This window comes from Primulina huaijiensis, chromosome 12 (genome assembly GCF_012295235.1).
Source record: "Primulina huaijiensis isolate GDHJ02 chromosome 12, ASM1229523v2, whole genome shotgun sequence".
Classification (NCBI taxonomy): domain Eukaryota; kingdom Viridiplantae; phylum Streptophyta; class Magnoliopsida; order Lamiales; family Gesneriaceae; genus Primulina; species Primulina huaijiensis.
The window spans coordinates 3,701,290-3,712,694 of record NC_133317.1 but is presented as its reverse complement, the minus strand read 5'-3'; the positions used below and the strand labels follow the sequence as shown (position 1 = coordinate 3,712,694).

At 33.4% G+C, this 11,405-nt stretch overlaps 1 protein-coding gene across 1 annotated transcript; it reads right to left on the bottom strand.

The window, feature by feature from the left end:
- Positions 1-1,153: 1,153 nt before the first annotated feature.
- Positions 1,154-10,564, bottom strand: LOC140990214 (AT-hook motif nuclear-localized protein 8-like). Its single transcript, XM_073459799.1, has 5 exons — positions 9,940-10,564; positions 9,530-9,582; positions 4,764-4,895; positions 2,037-2,198; positions 1,154-1,650 (listed from the first exon to the last, which is right to left on the bottom strand). The coding sequence occupies exons 1-5, from the start codon at positions 10,421-10,423 to the stop codon at positions 1,378-1,380; spliced, it is 1,104 nt and encodes a 367-aa protein (XP_073315900.1). The 5' UTR covers positions 10,424-10,564; the 3' UTR covers positions 1,154-1,377.
- Between the last annotated feature and the right edge of the window lie 841 nt (positions 10,565-11,405).

Here is an 11,405-nt window from a genome sequence, read left to right as displayed (position 1 = left end):
AAAAAATATAATAAAAATTTAAATATTATATTAATTATTAAATTTTCACTAATTTTAATTTTCATATTATATTGAAGAAAACAATTCAAGGGTATTATGATTAATATACAATCTTATCATTATCACTATTCAAAAATTATACAATATTTAATCACACAAATAACATAAATAGTGAGGGTTTTCAATCATAATCAAGGGTCTCCATGTTAAATTAAAAATGAACCAAACATGAAATAAGGGATGATTATTTAATAATCATTCCCTTATCATGGCTACCAAACATAGCCTAAGTGATGAAAGATATATAATTATTAATATCTCATGTACAATTAAATTTATATAATAATTTTTATAACACAAAAAATTCAATACAAAATTCTATTTATCAATAATTCAATGTAAAATCTCATAATATAATAACAAAATCTCATAATTTAATTGTTGTAAATATTGTTGTATAATATTTTTATTTTAATAGTATTTTTAACATTATTCATAATTATATTAACAGTAAAAGATGAAGTGGGAAGTTGGTGAAAAATCTCCAATCAAAATATTTCTTTGGTTTCACTCCGTACCCACAAAATTGTGGTACTATGTCATACAAATTGTGGTACACTTCATTTCCGGAAATGTGGTACACTTCATGTGGAAATGTGGTACTAAAAAAGTACCCAGGGACTGAACACAAAAAAAACGACAGCTGGAGACTGAAGACCAATTTCCCGAAGTACAATTTCATGTCCAGCCTACGGCTTGCCCTAAAATTTTGAGTCACTATATTAAATATTGTACGTTTAGATTGTAAAAGGAAAGGTGTATATATAATATTTGGTTATATATATTCTTGATATATTTTTTAAATAAATAACTATTGGTTGGTTTGTTTCTGTTTCTCATTAATTGATTTGTCTGTAAAAAGTTAAATAAATATCAGCCTTTTCTCATTAATTGAATTTTTTAATAAATAACCATATATTCTCTATTTTCTTAATATTTTATCCATACGTTTTTTTAATTAATACGCCATCTTGTGATTAAAATAATAGATATTTCCTAATTCTTTCACTTTATTTTAATTTTATAATTACTAATAATAAAAGGAGATAACCCGAACCCAAGCAGGACCAATTTTTAAATATGGACACAATAGTTTGAGATAGGCCATGCCATAGCATAGAATAGATTAGCATGTCTGAATCCGTCAGATAACAAGCGGATCTACCAAAGGCTAAGCTAAAGAAAAATAAATAAGCATCTAAAGAAAATCCAATCTAGGATAGGAAAGCATCCGTCCTATGCTCTGTTAGCAATTACAACCAACCTCTAAATGTAATCTAGAAATCCACACGTACGCATGCTGCAGAATATGTGAGGTTAATTAGGGTGCATTTTGATGGAGTTTGGCCAACCCATTGAAGAATACATCGACATGTTCTGCATTGGTTGTTGACCAGTAGTGCCGTAAGGTCCCGAGCCACGATTTAGAGGACTGTCATCATTTTCTTCAGCAGACTCACTCGAAGCACCAGGGGAAGCAGGGCTAACCCCTGCTGCTGGCGTGCCAAAATTTAGCATATGTGCTTGTTGTGGAGAAGACAATGGAGACTTGGATTTCTTTCCATCTGCAATGAAACTGCCTACCACAACCTGGTAAAGAAAATAGCTTAATAATCAAGACATGATGCGTACGAGTAACTAAGAATATTTGTTACTATTCTGGTAAAATAAGGGCTGAATGTACTTGATGGAGAAGAACACAAGTGCATAAATATATCGGCAATTTCATTATCGTTGCATAAGTCTTAGAACAAAGCTAGTTGGGTCCAGATAAAACATATAAAACTATGGACTGAAATAAACTGTCTGGAATTTCAATGTCTGACACTAATGGCTGATAATGTATCTCACGGAATCATAAGATTTTTAACAGAGTAAAGAAAATTTTGTATGAGATAACACCCCATGACTCTGCCTCTCACACCCTTGGGTGGGGGGGGAGGGGGGGTGAGGTGAAAGACCTGGCTAAACATTACCTGTACTGATGAAGCAGCTTTGAGCATTCCCGCTACTCCACCACCCAATACCCTGCCATCTGAACCAGCCAGTGACACACTCAGACCACCAGTTCGATTGCGATTACCAGAAGTATCTGACAGCAGGAAAGAACCAGACAACGATATTATCTCAAATCGACCCTGCAAACAGATGAAGGCACCATTATGCATAGTCAAGTACCATTCTCAAGATGAACTGAAAAGAAACGACAGCATCCATCTTTACATTGAGCCCTTCATCGTACTCTCACTTTCATATTTTTATAAGAAACAAACTTCACCACTACAAATAAAAAGGACAAACGAAATACATTTGGCATCGGAAAACTTCAGTATTCAGATTTGAGAAGTTATCAGGGATAAGGGACCAAAGAAAGTATAACAAATCGGTTGAGAGCTTCATACAATACACCAACGATCGAAGATTACGAATGTTCTATGTTGTTGAAGATTACAAACCCCTCCATCTATTCTTGAAATGGTCTTTAGAGATTTTGTCGCAAGTGATAGTTGAGGTAACCTCCGTACAAGTGGAAAAGAATTAAATAGTCAAATGGATAGGCCTAGAAAGGCCAGAAACAGAAAAGGTTTCCCGTGGATGTTCTCGATGACAAGTAAGCAACCACTTCCACGATTCAGTACACATCTCAAGTCTGTTTGAAGGATTGTCCCTTGACGGAAGATTGGAAATTGGATGCTAAAAATGCATTTCGGCAGCTACATCCAGAACTACTGGAGTTTTATGTATAACAAACCCCTACAAAGCTGAAGAGGTTTCCACCAGGGAGAGTGTGCATAAAAAATGAGTCAAAAATCATCAAAACCTATTAATTAAAAGATTAGATGGAACATAAGGAGTAGGAGGATGCACATAGTCGACCCCACTTAGTGAGATAAAGACCTATTGTTGTTGATTATTTGTGGGTACGAAAATTTTTTATCTTTATCTTGTTCATCTATTGTCAATATAAAAACCTAAGAAGTACCTTCCATGTACATGTCTCAATCTATATCATTGTTAAGGGAAAGTTCTTCACATCCATTTGTCATTTATCGTAGTCATAGTATGCCTATATAACTGGCAAAATCTTTTAAAGTCATAGTATGCCTATATAACTGGCAAAATCTTTTAAAGACTCCAGCATCATAACTAGCATAAATTACTATAGTCAACACCTTACCTTTAAAATAACCTCCTGCCACCAATCTATCTTTATCTAGCACCACCCTTACATCCGCTACAAGATTTCGTTAATAGATTCACTTGCATCCAATTTGAACAATTTCCAGATGTGGATCTACCAAACACCATTTTATTAGAGTATATGAATTTCCATTTCGTATCCATGATATTGAGCCATAATGCTTCCATGAAAGTCTTAGGATCAAATATATGGTCGACTTCATCCTGGTTCCCGCAGTCTCAAAACCATTTTGTATCTCCTTGGGACCAAGCGCCCAATTGGCTAGCAGGAACTATCATAGTGGTTGTGGTTAATGAATTGAACCTCTTGATGATCCATTGCACCACCAACACTATAAAATAAAAAATATTTCTAAATAACGTGGCATTCCACGAACCAAGCACCCTTAGCTCCAAATGATGAGGTAAGTAATAGCCAATAGACTCCAAATGCACAAATACCTATTTGTCTCTCCCAATATCCACTTCACGTAGGTAACACTACCCCAAACTCTAAAATATCCGTAAGTGGATAGCTTCCCAAAGCATTCTCATATGAAGTACGTTTTAGTGTTTCCACATGTGTTGAATTCATCAAATGAGTTGTTTCAAAGATCAAACACATAACCCACAAAACGAGCCCGAGAGTGCAATGAAACTCATCATAGCACAAGGTCCATTTCCTTCTCTCAGCTACCTTATTCAACTAGAGCGTCAGATGGGGTCCTCGAAGAGATAATATCATTCTCTTTAATCCGAAAAGAAAGTGAATTGAGTATTTCCTTAATCTATTAGGTATAAATGATATAATACTTCTTCCCACTAATTATCCCCTTTGAGTTTCAATGGCCTCAAATTTGTACTTCATCAAACACACATATCCAAACCTCTAGTAGTCATCTGCAAAGATAATGAAATAGAAGTATCCTCCCCAAGTGCTAACACATCACAAGATGTTTGTCCTAAAATGGTTTGTGTTAACAAATTTGCATTTAAACAATAAATTCATCCTCTCTTAGACCTAGACAACAATTGATCATAGTAAAGAACAAGAGTAATTCATTCCGATTCAATTTTTGGGATTACGAGAAATAAAGTCTGGTACAACTTTCATCTCAAGGTGTTCATGAAATTAATAAATCAGTTTTTGGCCAAGACAAGAATTGGTGATTGCTTTATTCCTCTCAATTTACTCAACCAATGGGCAATGGTCACTAACAGAGAAAATGATAGGTGGTGGTTAGAGATCACAATTCATTGAGACTCATCAGATGACCCTTGAATGGTGAGGAATATGACTTTCGGAAAATTACCAAAACAACCATTCGGAAAAATTTCATATCCAACAAACCTACGTAACAAAAAAATTATCATTAAAAACCAATCTTCTATTTTTCATACCAAAATACCCAAATTTGTTCAAATATTATTTTTTTCCCAAGATACAATGCATAGATATTACACCGCAATCTTTTTGGTACACAATTATATGTCACACCAAGAAGAAATTAAATGTCACACACCTCATATGTTACAGTGCCGCCAGACATTGCTGGTTGGCGAAGCGTCACATTGCTGATGGAGCCATTAGCAGATAGAATGCAAACTGTACGTGGTCCCTGCTGAGAGAATGCCATGATTTTTGAAGCTATATCCTGAGAACACAAAAAAAGGGAAATTATAATTTCTTCCTCAAACACATTGGTCATTTGGCAATGATAATAACAAACTTTAATAATTAAATCTGTGATAAATTGTCTCATAAAATGGCTGGAAAACTCTATTTCTTTACAAATTAAAAAATAATCATTTATTCACTCACGTATAATGAACTATAATTGTTATTTATGCACTACGATAGAAAAAGGGAACATGATTGAAAGCAAAATATTCTCAGTTACGTTCAAGGTTATATCAAGATATTCGTGGCTAGACATAAAAATAAGAAGGCATTAATCAGCAGGCAAACGCAATCTCCTCCACTGTGAACTATGTAGCACGGATATCTTTTAAAAAATTTTTTTGAAGTATCGGATACGCGTGTCGGATACCTCAAAATCCGTGTTGTTGACTTTGTTTAGGGTTGACCAGTCGGATACGTTTTGGACACGGCGAGGACACGCCATGGATACGGCGTGGATACGTTTTTCGGATACGTTTGGGCAAAATTGCAAATATTTAAAAGTTTTAGGGGTTAATTAAAAATATTAAAATTTCTAAGGACTAAAAAAAATAATTTAAAATAAATTGGGTTGGGATTTTAAATCCCTAAATACATTTGTCAGTCTCTTTCATTCTATTTCTGCTCAAAATATTACATATATCTCTATAATTTTTACATATATCTCTATACATCTCTTTCATTCTATTTATGCTCAAAATATTACATCTATCTCTATAATTTTTACATCTATCTCTATAATATTACATCTATCTCTATAATATTACATCTATCTTTATATTTTTTACAGAGTTTGTCCGTCTCTTTAATTCTATTTCTGCTCAAAATATTCTGCTCAAAATATTACATCTATCCCTAAATAAAATTTTGTATTTAAGATATTATGATTAATGAAGTATTACATCTATCTCTATAATTTTTACACATCAATACTAAATTTATATAAATATAAATATATATAATATTTATATATATTTTAATGATTGTCGTATCATAGCCGTATCGTGTCTTATATTTTCAAAATTTGATGTGTCGCCGTATCCGTATCGTATTCGATACGATACTCGTACCCGTATCCATGCATCATAGACTGTGAAGTACAAAAAACCTTTATAATTTGTTCCAAATGCTAATTTGAACTTCATAAACCAATACCAAAAAGGGTAAAACTAAAAAACTAGATGGATGAATTACAGTGATTTTGCAGTAGCTACTCTCGACGTGTGGGGAACACAAAATGGAGATTGAGGCCATCAAGATAATTACAACTACAACTCTTACATCCTATAAAATTTTGTTCAAATCAATATCTTAATCCATAAAATTATGTAGGAATTATGTTAGGAATATCAACTCTTCTAATTCTACTTCCAAGACACCAAATTTCAAGCCCACGTTTTTCCTCAATCTATATTACAAATAAACCATGAGTAAATTAAGGTGAATTCACTTTCCACTGAACAATGATTTAACATAAGCTAATGAAAAAGTACAATAAATTCTTCATAATAGAGGCTGTTGGCACATGTTAAAGGTAGCATATCCCCAAACCGCAAACATATTCGGGTCCATTTATGAGATCAGCTGAACTAGAAATTGGTATTCTCAATGTCATTACTTACCAGAAGATGATAATTTTAAACCAAATCATTTTTACTCAAAATGAAATTCAAGATAAAAGTAAGGGCAAGGTTGGACAATTGGCTCATTATTCAATGATAATATCATCAATATATAAACAAATATTAAATTTTGGAGAACAAAAGTTGAATTAAAACCCTAAAAAGGTTATTCCTTCTTTCATAATTTTCTTATAATTCTTTCAATTTGTCAGGATGAGTGATTTGCACATTCTACTGGTGTTTTAACACAATGATGTAATGCTTGCTCTAACTAAAAAAACACACTAAAGCATGGATATTGACTGCTGTATGATCTTCTCTTTATTCATCCTATCGATTGAAAATGTCTTGATTTGGTTGGAAGTATCCAATTATAGGTATTCAATAACATCTCAAGAGATATAAATTTGTTTCCCATAGGGAACATATGAAATCTCTATATGACTTTTCAGAAGCTTCAAGTTCCGAGACCTCTACATTACACATAAGTTGCTTTTTTGTGGACTAGATATTCAGATTCTGTATTTGAACAAGGGGCTTGAGAAGCTATTGATTTTCAAGATGGTCCATAATATTACAAAGGAAAAAAGAAACACATTGTACCACGTAGGTCAAAATCATTAACTGCATGACCACCTTGACTAAAACGTATCACTATAGTCACATAGTAGACCCTTTTTACAAAATTGATCGTTTTAAGATGACTTATCATACAGCAATTCTTTTAATTTTTTGAACGCTGGCACTGCAATGAGTGCGGGGAAATCTAATGCACTCGTCACAACAAATACAACAAGGCTAGGAATGTTACTTATCGAAATAGTGACTGATTGCACCAAGAAAGGTTTCTTTACGACAATAGAATTTTCGGTGAAGCAAATTTCTTTGACCATATAAGTCAAAATCCTTAATATATTTTAACCAGTCCAATGACTTTCTGCAAGATACATTATTGATTCGATATTTTGACCAATATGAATTAAAGTTTTCTTTAATACATATTCTGCACATATAAATTCCATAATAAGCCAAACTTTTTTTCAAATGCTTCCATGTTTTGTAAGAGGAGAAATCACCCTTTTCTACTCTGTTTACTAAAAACAAAGGTAAACCCCTAACAAAATCTTCTCTTCCCTTCCCTGTACCCTTGTGTCGCCTCTGCCCTGGCATGATGAAGACGGTGATGTAGATTTGGAAGACAAACATGTTGATAGTTTCAATATTTGATATCTCATGTATCACATTTGAAGAGATTTTTTATTTTAATTTAATTTTTTGTAGTGATTTATTTCCGTAAAGCTTGCACTTTGCTTTGCTCTTAAAGCCCTGGGACACTTGAGCACTTTAATGCGTGTTGTGCTTTAATTACTATGAGTTTACCATCAATTGCTTTATTTTCTTATCATAGACAAAGTACAATGCGTAAGAAATATTCATAGCCATAACTAGAAATCTAAGAAACATAAAATCGTCTCTAAATATGTAAAATAAGAGAAATTATGCCATATGTTCAAGCAATTGAACAAATTATCAGCCATCCAAGGAAATTTGCAGCAAACAAGCAGGCGAAAACATCAAATAGAAAACAACAGATTTAACCTTTGTTGTTTGTACCCAGGGAGCACAACATTTTAATACATGCAATAACAACCATAAGATTTCAAATCTCCTAAGGTTGCTTTTGGTTTGAGGATAGGATTGTGTACAGAAAAATTGTTATGTGATCATTGTAGTGATTGAATAGGATGAGTAACAGTGACTGACAAATAATAATATGCTTGATTTGATTGATGAAATTGAGAGTGAGATTGTGATTAAGAAATTATGAAAATCTGGCCCTTTGAACATTATGAATGATATAATGTTAGTTTCGTAACGTAAGACTCAGATGTGAATCATGTGATTATGATTGAAATTAAACCTTTTTTATGGTTTGCCCATAATGACTTCAACTATTTTCTGTTCAACTTGTTTATATAGTAGTTGAAATTATGATTAGAAGAGTACATTTGTTAGATATATTTTTCCTCAATTTTGTAACACTTCATTTCCCAAATTTGAGGAAATAAAATCGAACACTAAATATTGCTATCGTTAAACATTTGATTGCTAAGTCAGAAAATATAAATATCAGAAAATGTTTGATTTTGTATTTAACAATTTGAACCATTTTCAATTGATGCAAATCGAGGAGGGGAGGAAAGTTCTTTTGAGGGGTAAATTTGGATTTTGACAATTGAGATTATTTATCACACATGTAGAAAGAGATTAAAAATCAAAGAAAAAAGTACATAAAGCAGGGCCCAAGGGATTAAATGGGTTGGGTATTTTTAAACCAAACAGGTGATGGCTTTGGTTAATAGTATAATCCTTCTCTTATCCCTCCAAGTAAACATTGCCTAAAGTTCTTAACAATTATGATTTTTCATTGACAATCATTTCTGGTCAAAATCTGCAAACCACATCAAACACGATTTCCACGTGTACGAGAAATTTGCATCTTCTTCTTTCAGTGTGGTGGTGGCCTCATTAATTGCAAAATCATATCGCTTTTTTACTCATTGGCACAGCTAGATAAGGACTTCAAAGGAATCCCTTTTAGATCATTGTTGGTTCATGGTTGCACGGAAATTTCTTTTAGCTCAAATCAAAAGTTTTATATTCGCATGTGTCATCATTAAAATCAGTAAGAGGTTGTTTCAACATAGCATTTACAGTTCGAATTAGGAGAATACCCTATCCTCCAAATGTAACATTGTTTCGTCGACAAAAAAATAAGAATAATAACATTGTTTTTAACCTACACCTTACTAAGATTTAGGCAACTTCCAGAAGCTTCCGTTATTAAAAGTAATCTCATCAACTTCTGAATGGTAATTGCCCGAGAATGGGACAAGAATTAAAAACACTTAACATGAACACTTGACGAGAATTTTAGTTTTCTTTTTTTTCTACAACAACAATAATGAAAGCCTGAATAATTTACCTCGCCCACTGCTACCATAATCACATGAGGCGTAAAACCAACTCCAGGTGATCCTGCCCATCAAAAGTTAAAAATTAGAAACGCCCTCAACATTAATTTCAATCACCCTTGACAGCAGAACTAGACGCAAATACACACAACGGTATAGTAAAGGATCCAGGGAGCTGGTTTACGGGCAAAACTAAAATGCTAAAAGTATTTGAATGCAACACATTTCTAGATAACATAATAAACAAAAAAAATATTGAGATAAATCTGCCGGTCATCTCCCTCGCAACTAGATGGGCGAGTTGCAATCCTAAAGATGTATACTTTTTTTTAATCCTAAAGCTGTCTCTTTCGCCCTAAAAATAATCACAGAATTACACTATATATAAATAAACGTGTCAAAAGAGCGGGTGAGGTAGTACCTAGAGCATCCAATTGTTTTTTCACCGAACCCGGAGGCCGTCCGCGGTTTCGCTTGGCCGCTGTCTCCGAGGACTGATTTCCCCCGCCACCGCTAGAATCCACGTGGCCCACGGTTGAGGAAATTTGGTTAGCAGGTGCCGGGGACAGACCCAATCCAATGCTGTTATCAGGTGAATACTTCCTAGGCCGTCCCCTTTTCTTTTTAGCTGGCTCAATGTTGAACCCGCCGCCGCCACCTCCAGCAGAAGGAGACCCGTCAGAGTAATTGTGATCAAGTGGCTTCGGCGCGGGCGCAGCAGCCATAGAATTGAAGGGAAATCGAGGGTTTTGCTGTTGGTGGCTCACGGTAGCAGAACTGTTGGTATTGTGAAGTGGGTACGAGTTGTTGGGCGGGTGTTGGCCCAAGAAAACGGCAGGTGGTTGTGGTTGCGGATGGTGGTGGAGGTGGTGAGGCGGCGGCGCAGAAGAATCTTGTGAATCCATTCGGAATCGAACACTCAGGTGTGAACTGGACAATCGATTCAATTACAGATTTCAAATGGAAAATCAGGGGTTGATTTGTTTGGAATCTAATTTTTGCGAGAATGTACGGAAGTGTAATGAGGGGGTTAAGAATTAGGGTTTTACGAAATTAATTTAATCATCTGTTTTAAGATGCGATTCGGCTTGTTTTTTGTTTATCGACCAACAAAGCTCAAAACATTGCATATACATGATAATTTTTTTTTAAAAAAAAAACAATATTATATTAATTATTTAATTTATTAAATCCAATTATCGATACCATGTATATTATAGGTTAATTGATTTAAATTACATCAAGACTCTAGTTATATAATTTTTTTTCGAGTTTATTGTAAAATTAATTTAAACCAAAACAAAGTAAAATCAATAATTTACTTGTTAATATATTTTGTGTTTTATTTTTCATAAAAATTCTTATTAGATCATCTAACAAATCAATTTGTGCGACAAATTTTCAACTTGACACATGAAAAAACATTAAATTTTTATGTCGAAATTATTATTTTTGAATGTAAGTATTGACCAGGTCGAGTCGATTCAACGAATATAGACATGTGAAATCATTTCATATGAAACTCTTACTATTTATATTTACTAGCTGCACATTTGTTGCGTGTGTATAATATAACACATAGATATCATATAAATATAATGACAATCTAAAAAATATATTTTTAAAATTTTAATATTTGAGTTCAACTTATATTTACATTGAATCTTGAAAGAAAACTATAATTAGAAAAACGAAAAATTACGTAGAATATATGGAAATAGTTGGAGGAGGAAAAATACGGGATAATGTAGAAGAGAAAGTGAATATTGTCATGAAAGTTAAAGACTAAAATAGATTGTCAATGATACAATAATGAGTAGGTTTTTGTGAGACGGTTTCACGAATTTTTATCTTTGAGACGGATCAATCTTACCAATATTCACAATA